Source organism: Peromyscus maniculatus, chromosome 1, assembly GCF_049852395.1.
Source record: "Peromyscus maniculatus bairdii isolate BWxNUB_F1_BW_parent chromosome 1, HU_Pman_BW_mat_3.1, whole genome shotgun sequence".
NCBI classification, from domain to species: Eukaryota; Metazoa; Chordata; class Mammalia; order Rodentia; family Cricetidae; genus Peromyscus; species Peromyscus maniculatus.
The window spans coordinates 92,804,872-92,822,713 of record NC_134852.1 but is presented as its reverse complement, the minus strand read 5'-3'; the positions used below and the strand labels follow the sequence as shown (position 1 = coordinate 92,822,713).

The 17,842-nt window shown below is 52.2% G+C and overlaps 1 protein-coding gene across 3 annotated transcripts in view; it reads left to right on the top strand.

Annotated features, from left to right (window-relative positions):
• Window positions 1-17,618, top strand: part of Ap3b2 (adaptor related protein complex 3 subunit beta 2) — a 39,565-nt gene extending 21,947 nt beyond the window's left edge. For all 3 annotated transcript variants that reach the window (XM_076546128.1, XM_042278771.2, XM_076546119.1), the window contains 19 exons: window positions 10-293; window positions 443-497; window positions 850-921; window positions 3,138-3,200; window positions 3,542-3,674; window positions 3,945-4,054; window positions 5,170-5,346; window positions 10,206-10,392; window positions 11,550-11,668; window positions 12,140-12,248; window positions 12,649-12,769; window positions 13,117-13,312; window positions 13,420-13,480; window positions 13,734-13,840; window positions 14,023-14,251; window positions 14,634-14,718; window positions 14,943-15,040; window positions 16,942-17,080; window positions 17,216-17,618. In XM_076546128.1, coding sequence (XP_076402243.1) covers window positions 10-293; window positions 443-497; window positions 850-921; window positions 3,138-3,200; window positions 3,542-3,674; window positions 3,945-4,054; window positions 5,170-5,346; window positions 10,206-10,392; window positions 11,550-11,668; window positions 12,140-12,248; window positions 12,649-12,769; window positions 13,117-13,312; window positions 13,420-13,480; window positions 13,734-13,840; window positions 14,023-14,251; window positions 14,634-14,718; window positions 14,943-15,040; window positions 16,942-17,080; window positions 17,216-17,366 — 2,496 coding nt within the window. In that variant the 3' untranslated portion in view covers window positions 17,367-17,618. The remainder of the gene's footprint in view (window positions 1-9; window positions 294-442; window positions 498-849; window positions 922-3,137; window positions 3,201-3,541; window positions 3,675-3,944; window positions 4,055-5,169; window positions 5,347-10,205; window positions 10,393-11,549; window positions 11,669-12,139; window positions 12,249-12,648; window positions 12,770-13,116; window positions 13,313-13,419; window positions 13,481-13,733; window positions 13,841-14,022; window positions 14,252-14,633; window positions 14,719-14,942; window positions 15,041-16,941; window positions 17,081-17,215) is intronic.
• The last annotated feature ends 224 nt before the right edge of the window (window positions 17,619-17,842 follow it).

Genomic DNA, 17,842 nt, shown 5'->3' with positions numbered 1-17,842 from the left:
CCCTTCCAGGAGTCCTTGCTGGAGGAGAACCCGGAGAAGGCCTTCTATGGCTCCGAGGAGGACGAGGCCAAAGGCCCTGGATCGGAGGAGGCGGCCACCGCGGCGCTGCCTGCTCGGAAGCCCTACGTAATGGACCCGGATCACCGGCTGCTGCTGCGCAACACCAAGCCCTTGCTGCAGAGCCGCAGCGCCGCGGTGGTCATGGCCGTGGCGCAGCTTTACTTCCACCTGGCGCCCAAGGCGGAGGTGGGCGTCATCGCCAAGGCGCTGGTACGCCTGCTGCGCAGCCACAGGTGCGGGCAGCCCCGCCCCCTCCGCAGCCCCAGCCCCCTCCTCCCAACAGTTCCTTCCTCCCAACTCTTTAGCCAATCTGTCTTCCCCGACCCACCGTCCCCCCCCCCAGTTGAGGGGTTCAGAACCCTCTGACCCATCCTCTCCACAGTGAGGTGCAGTACGTAGTGCTCCAGAATGTGGCCACCATGTCCATCAAGCGCCGGGTGAGCATGCATTCAAGGCCCGCTCTGGATGCTGTGGGCCCTGTGGGGGTTGTTGGGGCAGAGAGGGTGGGAGAATGGATGATAGGGGAATTACCCTGTGTGCAGGGTATAGGTTTTCAAAACTACAAACGCAAACGGGAACAGGGTCTAGATCCTGAAGGGGCTACGGGGGTGGGGGTGGGATGCCTAGTGAGAAAGAATAAGTCAGACCTAAGGTGGACTGAGAACGTGGGGCAAGGATGAGTGTGTTGAGGCTTAAGGGACATTGGACCTGTGCTGGGAGGGGCAGTGTCTCTGGAAGGGCAAATCTAGGGCTGTGGTGGAGATCCCCAGGAATGCTCTCTTTTGCCAGGGTATGTTTGAACCCTACCTGAAGAGCTTCTACATTAGGTCCACGGATCCCACCCAGATCAAGATCCTGAAGGTGAGTGCAGGACAGTGTGCATGGCCTCGGATTCCTGCTCACCTGGTTGAATACCTGGCTGCATCGGTGCCTGCCTCTTTCTGCAGCTGAGCCCCTCTCTAGGCTGCAGGCGATTGCTCAGGTGGTGGGGAACTGCCCCAGGTGAAGGGGAACTGCCCCAGATGGTGGGGAACTGCCTCTGTCTTGTCATAGGACAAAACCTTTTCTGGAGAGATGCAGCACATGTCTACGCATCCCAGATAGGGACCCCACAACAAATCAAAGTACAGATACCACCGAAGTCCAACTGGGTGAACCAGTGAGTTTTACTGGGGTGATTTACAGGAGTATGGGTGAGGGGGTGAAGACTCACTTACAGGAGCACAAATGACTCAAGACAGCTGTAGCACCTAGGTCCACCCCAGCATAAGTGACAGCTCACAAAGCTGGGAAACCTGGAGCACACTGCACAGCTTGAAGGCTGGAGTGTCCTTTCCAAGTGACTCTGTTCTACACCTCTTCCAGGCAGCTGGGCTGGTTTCTGCTTCTCCCAAACAGCGGGGCTTGCTCAGAGTCTTTGCAGCTGGGCTTGGCTGAGATTATACTTTGCAGCTTAGCTCCTCTGCTCTTGGCGGCTTCTCTTAGACTGAGAGGGACTCTCAGCTTGTGTTGTTTACTCTGGTAGGGACTGGTCTGGTGGATCTGGTCAGTTTCAGGATCTTCTTGAAGCTATTGTGAGTTGTTTAACCTTTCTGCTTAATGAGCTTCCTGTAGGATGAAATGTTTCAATCTTGGAGGAAACTGAGACACAACTGCTTGGTATGCCCAAGACACTTCCCAGAATAACTCAATTTTCATAATCACCTCCCCAAGTATGTTTTGCTTCCATTTTATATTTAAAAAATTGTAGACTCCAGGAAGTGGTGCTTCTACTGTGGAGTCATCAAAGTCTGCTGCTTGAAGGGTCCTGCTGCTTTTCTGTCTCTCACATACCTACCCCTCAGACTTTCTGGCACACATGCACCAACAGGGTAATGTGAGAGCTGCGCTTCCACCCTTTCCCATTCTCTTGCTTCATCATTGAGTGATGTCATAGCTAACTTCCCTATCTTGTTGGCACATCTGCTGCTTCCTCTGTTACTAGATCTAGGGACAAGAGGTCTGAGGAGAGCGTTTGCCTAGTATGCACAAGGTCCTGGGTTTGATCCCCAGTATCCCATAAACAGGATGAGGTAGAACATGCCTGTAATCCTATCACTCCGGTGGTAGAAGCAGAAGGATCAAGAGTTCAAGATCATTCTTGGCCACATATCAAGGTCAAGGCCAACGCCAACGCCAACTTGGGCTACTTGAGACACTGTCTCCAAACAAAACAACAACAACCAGGTATAGATCCAAAGGTTCAAGGTGAAGCAAATGAGTAAGAGACCATGTTTTTATTGAGTTTATAGTCTTGTTGGGGGCAGGAAGAAGCATTAAGCAGCTAATCACAAGACAGTTGTAAAAATCCATCTATGAGATATGTGAAGAGAGACAGGTGCAGAGAGATATAAATAGGAGGCACTAGGACTAGAGGGGTGTCTCAACTGTTAAGAGCACTGGCTGCTCTTCCAGAGGACAAGGGTTCCATTCCTAGCACCCACATGATGGTTCATGACCACCTGTAACTCCAATTTCACGGACTCCAATGCCTTCTTCTGGCCTCTGCAGGCACTGCATGTACATGGTGCCTAGACAAAACAACATAGGCAGAAAATAAATAAAAAATTAGAGTAGTGCCACCATCGTTTGGATTGAGGAAGCTTTCCTTGATAAGATGAAGTCTGAACTGAGACCTGGTAAATGAATGAGAATTACCTAAGTAAATGCAGGGTCAGAAATGGGAAGAAAACTACTCCATACAAATGAAACAGCTTTTGCAGACTCTGAGGCAGGAAGCAGAAGAGTGGTCAGATTATTCAGAGACTTGCAGATCACCCCTGGCTTCTATCCTTAAAGGAATAGCTTTTCTCCAGAGGAGGGAAGGGACATGACCCTACTTCACCTGTTCTTTGTCGGGGACTTTCCTGAGGAGGCAAATCGATCCTCTTGTGTTTTGAAGAAGGTTTATGATCGTGTGCTTCTGCATCACTCTAAGCATGTGCAGAACTGTCCTGAGTCTATAGAGTCTATACTATAAAAGCCCAGAAAATGCGCTGGCCACACTGGCCACTTTCTGTCTCTACCTCTCCCCGCAGCTGGAAGTGCTGACCAACCTGGCTAATGAGACCAACATCCCCACTGTCCTACGGGAATTCCAGGTACAAGCCATGGGCTAGCCTCCAGCCCCAGCCCCCAGGAGAGATGCCCAGCAGTTCCTTATACCCAGTGAGAATTGGTCTGATGGGTCTCATCTTCAGCAAGAGTCCCAAACTGTAGAAACTGTTGCCTTAGGTCCCCCATTCAGTGCCTTCTGTTGGCTTTGTGCTGAGAACTCCCTCGATGTGGTTTGGAGATGCCATAGTCTCCCAAGACTTAATCTCTGGCATGATGAATTATAAAATGAGGGGGTCACATTCTTAGTTTACTTGAAGGTCACCCTCAAGCCCTTCACTGTGAGGTCACTACTTACTGGATGTTACTCTGTCGTGATGTCCCGCAGACCTACATTCGCAGCATGGACAAAGACTTTGTGGCAGCCACGATCCAGGCCATTGGACGATGTGCAACGAACATAGGCCGAGTCCGTGACACCTGCCTCAATGGCTTGGTGCAGCTTCTCTCCAACCGTGATGGTCAGTGTTTGCCTGGAGAAGTGTTCATCCTCGATGGTGTATGCATGCCTGCATGTCTGACCCTGCTGGCCAGTGGCTATCCCTTTCTGTGTCTGGTTACAATGTACATCTGCTTCAGTTAGCGTCCAGGTGTTACTGTAACTGAAGGGCTGCTTGAGAAGTGCAGGGGGCCGAGGAAGAGGACGACCAAGGGCATTGCAGGTGTGCCTGTCCACCTTGGTGTGGCCATCCGACTGTTCTGGGCCTCAGGTTCTCATTCTCATTCCCTAGAGCTTGTGGTCGCAGAGTCGGTGGTGGTCATTAAGAAGCTGCTGCAGATGCAGCCCGCGCAGCATGGAGAGATCATCAAACACTTGGCAAAGCTCACAGACAACATCCAGGTGAGGGAGCAACTCTGTGTTCCCAGCCTGCCCCAACATTGTCCCCATGATTTCTTTTTAAAGATTTATTTTGCTTTAAAGTGTGTGTGTGTGTGTGTGTGTGTGTGTGTGTGTGTGTGTGTGTGTGTGTGTGTGATGTGCATGTGAGTGCCAGTGCCTGCAGAGGCCAGAGGCTTCAGATTCCCTGGAGCTAGAGTTACAGGTTGGGAACTGAACTTGGGTCCTCTGCAAGATCATCGAGTGCTCTTAACTTCTGAGCCATCTTTCTAGCCCTGTCCATGACTTTCAGACCCTGTAACCAAATGCTTTAGCTTCTTCCAAATCAAATTCCAAATGGGCATCGGAAGTTCTTCAGGTAGAAGGAGAGAGATTGGACTGTGTGACCTTGTTGTCTAAGATTATCCCTATGGGGCTCCCTCACAGAGCTCTTCAGCGTTCACCGCCACTCTATTTTCTTTTCTTTCTTTTTTTTTATTAAGAGATTTTCTATTCATTTTACATATCAACCACAGATTCCCCTGTCCTCCCTCCTCCCACCCCCAGCCTTCCACCCCAACCCACCCCCCATTCCCACCTCCTCCAAGGCAAGGTCTCCCGTGGGGAGTCAGCAGAGCTTGGTACGTTCAGTTGAGGCAGGTCCAAGCCCCTCTCCTCTGCACCGAGGCTGTGCAGAGTGTCTCACCATAGGCATCAGGATCCAAAAAGCTGGCTCATGCACTAGGGACAGGTCCCAGTCCCAGTGCCTGGGGGCGCCACTCTATTTCCCACTAAAGCTCTCACCAAGGATGGCTGATTGAGTAATCTTTGTTTTTCTGTTGCACTGAATCCCTAATTCTATTACTGGAGATTCAGGAATACTGACATGGCAATACAGAAATAAATCTAGAAAGCCATGGTTGACTTTAGGGCTTGGCAGCTTAACCCATGGTAATGAAACCATATGGAATAGGGGGTGCTGTTTATGAAAGCCCCACCTTCGAATCTGTTCTACCCTCTGCCCCCACCCTCAGACACCCATAGGACAGTAGGCCAGCACAGATGGCAGCCCTTCCTTGCCTGTTCATCCCACCCCATCAACCTGTTTCCTCTAGTCCTAATGCTTACCATACCCACAGGTGCCCATGGCACGAGCCAGCATCCTCTGGCTTATTGGAGAGTACTGTGAGCATGTGCCCAAGATTGCACCTGATGTCCTGAGAAAAATGGCCAAGTCGTTCACAGCAGAGGAAGACATTGTGAAGCTGCAGGTCATCAACTTGGCAGCCAAGCTCTACCTGACCAACTCCAAGCAGGTAAGGAGTGAGAGACGTCCCCACCAGCTTTACTCTGGACCCCAAGAGCTGCCCCAGGAAGCATTCTTTTGACTCTCTCCAGTGGGCATGGACTCTTATGAAAAGGCATATTAGGACAGGTGACTAATCTTGTCAAGTGACCAGTGCCACCCCAGTGTCCATTGCTATTCCTGAGACTCTAGTGGAGTTGCCATTGAAGAGAGTCTTTTGTGAGGCTGTGAGTGTTCATGTCTTGATGTTGGAGTCCTTATCTGTCATCGGTGGAACAGGGGCTGTGAAGTGCTCCTGCTGATTGAGCTGAGGGAGGGGCTGGCGGATGGGCATTGATGGGAGGACATGTATTCCAGGGGACATGGGCTGTGCTTCTTCCCAAAGCTTGGTGACGTCTGGCCTCTCTGTGCCAGCGTGGGTGGTGTTGGCAACCAGTTCCTTTTGAAAGGTAAAAGATTGTGAGAGATACTATAGTCAAGGATGTGGTTCAAGAAAGCTGGAATATCGGGGGGCTCAGAGCCTTTGGTTATCCGGTATTCCCTGAGATGGTGCTAGTGAATTCTGAGAGTAAGGCAGAACGTGCAGAACTTTTCAAGGAGCTAGAGATTCCAAACAAGAGGAGAGTTCAGCAACACTGGCATTGGCAAACTGCTGCCCACAGGCTGAACCTGACCTGCAGCTTGTTTTTACAACTATTTCAATGGGAGCATGTTCATTTACATATTACATATGGGTGTATTTGTGCTACAGTGGTAGAGTTGACTACTTTGAAACAGTATGCATGGCCTGTAAAGCCTAAAACCCTCTGGCCCTGTACAGAAAAGGTTTTGCAGATCCTTGAAGCAAAATATCTGGATGACCGGATCAGGTCTGCAGTAAGGCTATAGCCTGAGACTGCAGTGTGCCTGAAAGGTGGTTCTTTTGCTATCCTGTGGCAGTCTCATGATCACAGCACTTAGCATCTTTACTCATTCCTTTGATTCCTAGTGCTTGGCATGAGTCCAGGGACTCAAGTTGGGGGAGGCTGGGCCACCAAGTGTCAGGACTCTCGTCAGGGGTCAGACAGGAGGACAGAAACTACATGTAGAGGCAGCAGAGTACTGGGCTCCGCATATCAGTTGTGGGGAATCAGCCAGGAGAGAGACCGCGAGCAGCATGGGGAAGCAAGTGTGTGTGAGCTGTCTTGTTTGGGAGGGAGGAAGGAGCAGGCTGGAGGAGCACTTGGGAAAATGAGGCTCAATGATGGAGCACATGCTTAACATGCATGGTGCTCTGGTCCTCTGGGTTCAATTCCCAACACCCGAAGGAAGCAAACCAAGCAAAGGGTGTTATCAAGACTCAAGGAGTGGGGAGGGTGACATGCCCAGAACCCCGGGCATTGAGCCAGGGTCCGGAGGCCACTGTGTTTTATATGCTTGGGCCTGTCCACATGGCAGTTGTCACGGTCATGGAGAGTGGTAACAACTGACTTCTTCTCTTCCTCCTTTTTTCCTTCTTCTACTTGTTTTTTGTTTTGTTTTGTTTTTTGTTTTGTTTTGTTTTTTTTTTTTTTCAAGACAGGGTTTCTCTGTGTAACAGTCCTAGCTGTCCTGGAACTCATTTTGTAAACCAGGCTGGTCTCATAATCACTGAAATCTTCATGCCTCTGCCTCCTGAGTGCAGCCACCACACCCGGGTGACAATTGACTTCTTTACTGGCTTCTTTGATTCACAGTGGCTAGTGTTAGCCCCAGGGACTCAAGCAAGGGAGGCAGGACCACCAAATGCTGGGACTGTGAATAGTCATCACTGCGAACTACATGTACATGTCTGCATTCCTCCATCCATCCATCATCTTTTCTAGATGTTCCCTGAGCCTTTAGGTACAGGCATTGAGGTGTCACGTTTTAATCCTTTAGCTTTCCATAGCTTAATAATAATAATAAATAATAATAATAAATTATTATCAACTTAGTGCCTTAAGATAACACAAATATTTTCTTTCAGTTTTTATGGGTCAAGAACCTGGTATGACTCAGTTGGGTCTTATGCAAGACTGTCCTGGAAGTATAGGCCAAGGCTGGGTTTCCACCTGGAGGTTATGCTGAGGACAGGTTCACATCCCAGCTCACACAATGTCAGGTTCACGTCCCAGCTCACACAATGTCAGGTTCATGTCCCAGCTCACACAATGTCAGGTTCACATCCCAGCTCACACAATGTCAGGTTCACATCCCAGCTCATACAATGACAGGTTCATGTCCCAGCTCACACAATGATAGGTAGGTTCATGTCCCAGCTCACACAATGTCAGGTTCACATCCCAGCTCACACAATGTCAGGTTCACATCCCAGCTCACACAATGTCAGGTTCATGTCCCAGCTCACACAATGACAGGTTCATGTCCCAGCTCACACAATGTCAGGTTCACATCCCAGCTCACACATTGCTATAGAGCCAAGGCTGTGACTTCTTGCTGGCTGTCAGCTATAGACTACTCTCAATTTTTAGAGGCTGTCTTTAGTTCCTTCCATATGAGCCTCCCAATGTGGCCATTTAATTTTTCTAAGCCACGAAGGACGAAGTCTGTAGAGCCTTTGTACTAGCAAGACAGACCTCTACTCCCATTACCTTTACCACATTCCAGAGTCTCAGGCCTTGATCACACCAAGGCAAGGGGATTACACAAAGTACAAACACTAGGAAGCAGGGATGGATGTTAAAGTCTGGAGTCTAGAATTTATGTAGTATTAAGGAGAGACTGTATTTTAGCTTTTTTTGAATAGTCAGCTTGGGTATAAGTTAGCGTGAATGTTGACACAGGTTATTGAGAGTGTCCCATAATGTTCTTCCCTGGCAGCTGGACCCCTTGGTCAATAGGAGTTTTTGGTACTAACACTTGGTTCATAGGTTCTCTTGAACAGCCTAATCTAAAAAATATATGTATTTATGTTATGTGCCTATATATGTATAGGCACATAAAATGTGTGTGTGTGTGTATGTGTGCATATGTGTGTGCCTATGTGTATGCATGTATATTTTTATGCATACCATATACAGGCAGGAGTCCATGGAAGTCAGAAGAGGGCACCACATCCCCTGGAACTTGAGTTAGAAATGGTTGTGAGCTAGCATGTAGGTGCTGAGAATTGAACCCAGATCCTCTGGAAAAGCAGCCAATGCTCTTAACCGCTGAGCCATCTCTCCAACCATAACAGCCTACAGTTTTAGTACATCATGGCTAGGTGAGGTGGGGTTCTAGGGAATAGCTTAGACATTGTGTGAGGAATGGCTCTTTAGAGTGAGCAAAGGTGACAGATTAGTACAGTCCTGCAGTGTGGCAGTGCATGGACCAGCCCCTTACCTTGATTGTTGACATGGGATTAGGACTCTGGACAGATGGATCTAGTCCTTAAGTGTTCTTTCTAGAATGAAGCAAGGGAAGGAGGCGGTCTGTTATCGGCCACCTGTGCAGCCTATGGAAGAAGATGCTGTCCTAAACCAGAAGGAGAGGGGACAGACATGCTGCTGAATTTTAATGACATGTTGACAAGGGTGTCTACCAATTTTTGCTGGTCAGATGGCCAGTGGCATCCTGTGTTCGTGTTCTGAGTCCATTGCGCTAGGAGAGTCTGGGGCTGGAATCATGGATGGTGCTGTACTGGAAGGGACTGAGCTGAGCGGGAGGCATCAGAGTCCATGGGAGACATAGTGTAAGAGACACAGGGGTCCCTAAAGTGATATGGGGCAGGTCTGCCACAATAGCGGCTCTGATTCTGGGCCAGCACCTGGAAATCTCCACCCCTCCTGGATATCTACTTGATGGCCAGCAGGGGTTAGCAAACTAGTCACGTCTAAGGTTGGATGTGATACTATATCATCACAAATCTTCAGAATCCCAGAGTCATCCTTAGGCTCTGTCTTGCTGTTGCCTGTAGCCTGGACATACTCTAGAGTTAGCTATTTGGTGGTTTTGATCTTGGTCACAGGAAAGAGACACAAAGGCATAGGCAATGACGGGGAGGGGACAGATGGGCCTCAGATCCAGACCTGGGTGCAGTGTCTATGGGCTCCCCGACCTTGAAGAAGCCACTTCCTGATTCTCCTTCTCTTTGAAGTGAGGCAATAGCACCTGCCACTCAGAAGGGTTGTAGAGATGACAGGAGAGTGGGGGACGCCGGACCCAGTTCTTAGCTCCAGAAAGTCCTTCATAAAAGATGGCGGCCACCACTGTCATCATATGAAGGCAGCTTGGACTAGGTCAAGATTAAGACAGTATCTGAGACTTTGGGTCCTCAGATACAGCTGCAGACTGTGGACTCCACATAACCTCGGCAAATCTCAGAGCCAGAGCCATTTTGTTATGATCTTGTTGGAATCTTCTAGGGGACAGACTGGAATCTCTGAGACCCCCGAGGCTGTTCAGAGTCTGCTCTGTGTGCTGATAGTTCTGTCGAAGGACCCCTTGTTTATCTCGCCCCTTACTGTCTTCATACTCTGGGGGTGGGTGGAGCCTGGAAATCACAAGGTGGAGCACAGTGTTCTGGCCCTTTAATAACCTTGTTGTGCCAGAGTGAAGAGGTTGGCTGGCCTGGATCACTAGGGACCAGAAATTAGAGGAAGAATAGAATGCAGGACCAAGAGGGAGGAGAGGGCCACCTCATTTGTTGGCCCGAGGCAGTTGTGACAGTTGGGGGAAGAAGTCAGAGCCAGAAAGCTGAAATGTAGAGCCTGGAGCCAGGGCAGGTGGGGAGGAAACTCGCGTGACGTACATGAGCAAGAGAGGATCGATCTCTCCTTGCATGTGTTGGCTGAACAAAGCTGGTTCCAAGTTTCCTGGCTCCCCACCCTCTGCTGGCTGCTGAGTCCCCTTCTCGTCTCTCCTCAGACCAAGCTCCTGACCCAGTACGTGCTGAGTCTGGCCAAGTACGACCAGAACTATGATATCCGAGATCGCGCCCGCTTCACCCGGCAGCTCATCGTCCCTTCGGAGCAGGGTGGAGCCCTCAGCCGCCACGCCAAGAAACTCTTCCTGGCCCCTAAGCCAGCCCCTGTCTTGGAGTCATCCTTCAAAGGTGGGAGCAGGAACCAGGGTAACCCTCCTGGGAGAGAGGGCAGGAAGTGGCTAGGCCAGGTCCCAGGGCTCAGGCCTTCACCCAAGGCCACAGCCTTAGCCGGGCACCAAGCTCTTGTGTGTAGAACTGGTTAGCTGTTCTCCCAGCAGTCTCCACCACAGCCGCAGCTCACCTCACCTGAGTGTCTGCTCTCCCTGTCACATGGGACTTTGGCTTTCTCCCCCTTTCTTAGGCTCTTCTCCCTCCCTCCCTCCTGAGCAGGCTTTGGGCTTGGGATTCTATACTAAGATGTTAAATACCAAGGACCCGGGAAGGCAGGTAGTAGAACAGCAAAGGAGAGGGCATAGTATAACAATCCTGAGGATGCAGTGGCCAACACTAAGTGCGGTCACCTGAGGTCAGCCATGCCCTAGTCTCCAGGCTCTCTGCCTCTGTTCATAGTTGTGACCTGGGGTCAGGGGTTGTTTCAGCTGCCTCATTGGCCTTAGGAACCAAAGCCAGGGCCTACCCAGGAAAGATGCTTCCTGCACAGAGCCCAGTTTTCCTGGTACTTCTGCACTTTTTTTCCCTCCCCTGGGTCTCAGGAGTTGGGGTAAGACAGTGATGTAATCTCCCGGGCTGCTGGACAGCCCTGAAGCCATCTCATTCACGTCTCCGTGTTACTGTCCTACACTGTCTGTCCGCTGTGACCCTAACTCTCTCCTGGTTTGACTGCTTATCCCTCCCCGTGAAAACAGAGGCCCACCAGACCTGTCTCCTCCCCCATGGCTAGCCTGGCCAGCCTCTTCTTCACCTTGTTCCATGTTAGCCTTCTAGGCCTTGCCGTGCCCAGGAGGGGAGCCACATTCACACTTTGGGCTTCCCATCGATACCGGAGCAGCCAGGCCAGCAGCATCTCCAACCCTGGAGCCTTTTCCCTTAGCACCTTGTCCACATTCTTTAGTCTCTGTCCTGGGCTGACTAGAAAGCTTTTCCTCCCAGCACGTAGGCCTGTGTGTAGTCGGGTACAGGAGTCACAGGGGTGTTTCCATCAGTTTCCCTGCCCAGCTTGGGAATCCCCACTGGAATCAGCACCCAGTCCCACCCAGGGAACAAATACCCCTGCCTCAAGCATCGTTCACTGCCACCGCTGCCCTAACTTGTAAACCTGTCTTCAGATCGGGACCATTTCCAGCTGGGATCGCTGTCCCATCTGCTCAATGCAAAGGCTACGGGTTACCAGGAGCTCCCAGACTGGCCAGAGGAAGCCCCAGACCCATCCGTGCGCAATGTAGAGGTCAGCAGCTTTGGCGTGCGTGCGTGTGTCTGTGCGTGTGTGTGTGTGTGTGTGTATGTGTGTGTGTGTGTGTGTGTGTGTGTGTGTGTGTGTTGGGAAAGGGACAGCAGCAGGGAACCTTGTCAGTACTGTCCAGTCGTCCTGATGCCCTCCCCACATACAGGAAGAAGACTTCTCCCTTATTGAGACCCACGTGGGCCTGTTGGGCGAATACACTGAGGTCCCCTCTGTGTGCCGTGTACTCGACTGCTTCTCTCTCCCTGTGTGCTGTGCCCTAGGCTTTTTCTCCACAGCTGGGTGCTGTCGTGGCTGTGAGCCATTTACTCTCTCCCTGTGGACTGTACATCTGCATTTTCTCTTTTGGGGTCAGGCCCGAGTAGGGAACCAAGGAGAGATGGGTGCAAAGTGCATGTACTTTCCTTCCCCCTCCTCCAACCACGAGGAACTGACACCCGTTCACAACATCTTCAGGTACCTGAATGGACCAAGTGCTCAAATCGGGAGAAGAGGAAGGAGAAAGAAAAGCCTTTCTACTCTGACTCCGAGGGAGAGTCTGGCCCCACCGAGTCTGCAGACAGTGGTGAGCAGAGGGATAATGCTTCCTGTCATTCAGAACAGGCTGTGATGTCTTGCCCCTGTGCACGCCTGCGTGTGTGTGACGGAGCATGCTCTACCTGCGTGTAGATCAAGGACAGGCACTAGCTTATGAGTCGCAGCCTGCGTGAACCCAGGTGTCCATTCTCAGACAGACACAGTGTGTGCTGTGCAAGTGACGCTTTTTGGTGTGGGGGTCCTTCCATGTCTTTGAAGTCTCGGGTGGCATCGGGGGTTGGGGCAGGTCAGATAGAGCTGAAGCTTCAGTTCTGAGTCTGGAGCTTCCACAGACCCGGAAAGGGCTCTACATCCAGTGCGGAGGGCCTTCCTTACTGGTGGCGGGGGCTTCACATGCGGCGGGGAGGCCTGACGTGTCTCCTCCACAGAGCCCGAATCTGAGAGCGAGTCCCAGAGTAAGAGCAGCAGTGAGCCCGGCACTGGGGACTCCAGCAGTGACTCGGACAACGACGATGATGAGGACGAAGAGAAGGGAGGGGGCAGCGGGAGGTGAGCGGGGAGGCTTGGGTCCCTAGGAGGACCTGAGCTTCCCAAGAGGTGCTGGGGGCCTGCACGCCCACTGTTCCATCTCCTGGGATGGTTGCTCTGCCTGGCTGCTAACGTCTAGGAGGTCTTAAAGACCCCATGGGAGTGGCAGAGAGGTAACCAGGGGCTCGGGGCCCGAGATGGCACCAGCTAAGTTAAAGTTCCTCTGGGGCCGGGTATAAGAAGCAGATACGGGCTCGGCTGGCCCAGGGTCTCCACTCCCACCTCCACTTTTCAGGGCTTCCCCCGTTTTATGAGCCAGGGAGGGTGTGCAGGCGGGACCTTAGCCCCACATTTCCACCCCCCTTTAGCGAACAGAGTGAGGAGGAAGGTGAGAAGAAGAAGGCGAAGAAGAAGAAGAAGGTGCCAGAGGGCCACAGGGAGGGCTCATCATCGGAGGAGGGCAGTGAGTCCAGCAGCAGCTCCTCAGAGTCCGAGGAGACGTCAGAGTCCGAGGAGGAGGAGGAGGAGGAGCAGGCTGAGCCTGCCTCCTGGAGGAAGAAAACAGTAAGAGCGTCCTTCCCACCCTACCTTCCTCCCCACCTCCCCACCACCCCAGAGAAGGCCAGGATGCTCCTCTTCCTCATTGCCCCACCCCCTCTTCTCTCTTTCAGCCTCCCAGCAGCAAGAGTGCCCCTGTAGCCAAGGAGATTTCCCTGCTTGACCTAGAGGACTGTGAGTTTGGATGGTGGAAGGCATGGGGGGAGGGAGGCAGCCCGGTGTGACTTAGGAGGCACCCTGGGAGCTCCAGGCCAGCGTCCTGAGGTCTGAGGAGTCTGTCCTGGGTCAACCTAGTTCCTGGGCTACAGTGCGTCTCTCGCTGTCCAAAGTGCTGAATTCTGCTCCTTGAGCCCTGGGCTCCTTTCAACCCAGGACCACTCTGATTTCCTCTTCCTCGTTAATCACCTTTCTGCTCCTCCCTTCCCAGTTACCCCTCCTAGCGCCCAGCCTGTGTCTCCTCCCGTGGTTGTGTCCACCAGTCTGGCTGCTGACCTGGAGGGCCTGACACTCACAGACTCCTCTCTGGTGCCTTCGGTGAGTCGGGGAAGGACTCAGCTTTATGCTGCATCCTGTGGTGTGCGCCTGTGTGGTAGGAGCTGGGTGCGGCGACTGGGATACCATTACATCTTAAGTTTTTCAGGACGGCCCTAGGTGAGACAAGGCTGGGGCTGGCTATCCTTTGCCTGACGTCTGCACTCCCGTCTTCTTCCCTCCAGCTGCTGAGTCCAGTGTCCAGCGCTGGGAGGCAGGAGCTGCTGCATCGGGTGGCTGGCGAGGGGCTGGCCGTAGACTATGCCTTCAGCCGTCAGCCCTTCTCTGGGGATCCCCACATGGTGTCAGTGCACATCTACTTCTCCAACAACTCCGAGACGCCCATCAAGGGGCTGCATGTGGGCACTCCCAAGCTGCCTGCTGGCATCAGCATCCAAGAATTCCCTGAAATTGGTACAGAGGGCCTTGGGCAGGGTAGAGGAGGAGGTCCCCAGGCAGACTTAGTCTTTCTGTGATTGCTGATATCCTCTAAGGGTCAAGCCAGATGCCCTGCTATGGGGAAACAGAGGTGGCATCTAATATGACCCACACCATGGTAGACAAGATGGATTAGGAGATAAGTTCATATTAAGGCATGATGTCACTGAGCAGATTTGAGAGTGGGTGAGGGAAAGGTACTTAGGCTTCAAAAGGAAGCCAGTGACAGTCTCCAGGGGCCCAGAAAGCCAGGAATCCACAGAGGGCTCGTCTGCTCTGATAAGGGAGCCTGGAGCCTCGCTAGGTTCCAGGACAATCATGGCCTTTCCTGTTCCCTCATTGCTTTCCTTACATCCAGAGTCCCTGGCACCCGGAGAATCCACCACTGCTGTGATGGGCATTAACTTCTGTGATTCAACCCAGGCAGCCAACTTCCAGCTGTGGTATGTACCCAGTCCACATGCTGGTGAGAGAGCGGGGTCTGGGAGAACCAGAGCTGGACAGGGTGGTAGGTGGGGCTACATGGAGGTCTAGGGGTCTGGCTGCCATTCCCAGCCCCAGGTCCTTACCTCATCTCCTGTCTCTAGGCCCCGCCTCAAGGTAAGATGGGAGTGAGGGGAGCGGACGCTGGCCTCACGTCTGCTCCTGTTCCCTTTGCTTTTCCCAGCACCCAAACCCGACAGTTCTACGTCTCCATTCAGCCACCTGTTGGGGAGCTGATGGCCCCCGTGTTCATGAGTGAGAATGAGTTCAAGAAGGAGCAGGGTGAGTGTTCTCTGGTCGACTGTACAGACGGGTGGGAGGAGCGTCAGTCCTTTAGACAGAGAGGCCCTGCAGCTTATGCTTCCGACAAGTCCTCACAAAGACTGAGGCATGTGGCTGAGGCATGAGAAAGCTTGCACACAGCCCAGGCCCACACTCCAGTTGGGGACACAGGACATGCAGAGGTTGGTGGAAAGTGTTGGGAGCAGTTCTGTGTGGGACAACGGAGTCCCTATCACAGGGAGCATTAAGAACAAAACTGGAAGTGGAATGTTTGTCTAGTTCTGAGGAGCCCTGAATGCTATGCTAAAGGCATTTGGTCCTAGGATTCCAGGGTAAGAAGGGGTTCCAGAAGTTACTGGGGCTCATTTTCTGGCAGTGGAGGAGCCAGGGAAGCAGGAGAAAGGCTCTGTCCTCTGCTTCCGAAAGAACAGCCTGATAGCACAGTTAAGAATGGAGGAGCCTGCCGTGGGGAGAAGGTAGTCCTCCGTCAGGGGAGACACAGGGCTTCACACAGCTCTAGCCTCAATTTCTTGGGGTGTGGGGTAAATACTGTAGCAGTGATAAAGCCATTGTAATTGATCTGATGAGAGATGGCGAGGCGGGATCGCAGCCATGGCAAAAGGCGTGAAGGGCTGGAATGGGAGAGACAGTGACTGGGCAGGGGGAAGCTACAGATAGCGGCCCTGGGAGGGAGAGGAGACGGACCACAGTGTGACTCTAGAATCCCAGGCCTGACATGGAAATGAGCGCCCTTCCACCAGAGCAGGTGGTGACTGTTTACTGTGATGGGTCAGAGAGCAAACGTTTAAGGCTTGGAGAGTCACGTGGTCTCTGCTGCTCTCCAACAAAACAGCCACAGAGGATACTGAAATGAATGAGTGGGACTATGTTTCTCATAACATTTTATTTATAAGTTTGGGAAATTTCAATTTTATTTAATTTTCAAGTTTCAAGAAATGCTCATCTTCTCTTGAATTTTCACCCAATGCTTTTTTTTTTTTTCTTAAAAAAGCAATAAAACAAAACAATTGCAAGCCATTTGGGTAGTGGACTACATTTGGCTTCCAGTCTAAAATTTGTCAAACCCCTGATCTGGAAGAAGGAACAAGGCAGGCAAGAGAAGAGAGCCTGGCTAGTTTGGGGGAAAGGCCATGCTACAGTGCATTTGGGGAGGTGTTAGGATGTGATTGAATATATGGGTCTGTGCTTAGCAAACACCTGAAGGCTGGAGTCACAAGCGTCGAGGTGGAAATGGAAGCTGTGAGTGTGGGTGACATCACCCTGACAGAGAGGCAGTGGCGGCATGGGTGAGGGGCTGAGCAGCAAGGGCAGAATCTTGAGGAGAGCCTGCCCTCTACAGGAGAAAGGGGGAGGGCGGGAACAGAGAGATGACGAGGCAGAAAGGTGCTGAGGGGTGCCTGCAGGCTGCAGTGACCAAACACTTCCAGACTTGGCATGCCAGAGTCCATGCCAACCTCAGGGAGAGCGGGTTACTAAAGAGGAACAAGACATCTGCAGTGGCTGGAGGGAGATTTTGGAATCCTTTTTGGAGGACCTTGGCTGTGAATAGGGAGAGAGCAGGGCACCAACGTGAGGAACGCTCTCCCTCCCAGAAAGGAGTTCCCAGAAATGGGTAGACTTGAGCATGCCCAGTGATGTACAGCGGCATGATGATGTTACTGGCCAAGAATAAAGGGTTTGTGAGAAATACCAAGTGTGTCGGTTTCCTGAAAAAAGAGAATTGGGAAGCTTCACAGGAAGGAGAGAGGCCAAATAGAAGGCCAACGAGGGTGATCCTGACCTGCCGAGCCTGGGAGAACTTGAGAATGTTCAGCTAGCTGGTGCAGGTGCTAGCCTGTGTCCACCACAGCCTCTGCCCTCATCCTGGCCTCTACCCCTAGGGAAGCTGACAGGCATGAACGAGATCACAGAGAAGCTTACACTGCCAGACACCTGTCGGAGTGACCACACAGTGGTGCAGAAAGTGACTGCCACTGCCAACCTGGGTCGGGTTCCTTGCGGGACATCTGATGAGTACAGGTACTAGTAGAGGGGCCGAGGTGGGCTCTGCTGGGGCCTGGCTTGAAGGGGGGCCCCAAGCCCCAGGGCTGAGCCCCTTACCGGCAGTCACCCTCGGCAGTTCTGCGCCCACCCCTTCCTCTGCTCCCACCTCAGGTTTGCAGGGAGGACCCTGACTAGTGGGAGCTTGGTCCTGCTGACTCTGGATGCCCGGCCAGCTGGACCTGCCCAACTGACCGTCAACAGTGAGAAGATGGTGATTGGCACCATGCTGGTGAAGGATGTGATACAGGCTCTGACCCAGTGACTCCTCAGTACTGTGACCTCATTGATCTTCACCTGTCCTTCCCTGTGACATCTGCTCACTCATCTCTCCCCTATCCTTCCCTCCCTCGCTCCTTCCTCCATCCTTCTACCCACCTGGTGTGGGGGCACTGTCTCCCTCCCGCCTGTTTCCCATGGGTTCCTTAGTGACTCTGCAGGGGAAGACAGTAGCTGCTCCTTCAGCTTTCTGTAGGTATTTATGTAGCAAAATCTCAATAAAATGTCTTCTCCCTAGGTTCTGGCTCCGCTTTCCTTCTAAGGGGTTGGGGGAGGAACTACTAAGAGCGACTCTGTTTGACCCTGGTGACCCCATGGGGAAGCTCTTCGTGGCTCTCAGGGAGACTCCGGTTGACACCTGAAGTGAGCACCTCTGGGCAGGAGTGTGTTGGTATCTCTGAGCATGGGTAGATGGGAGCTGGAAGAATTCCTCAGTTTCAGCTGGGTTTGATATCACTGGCC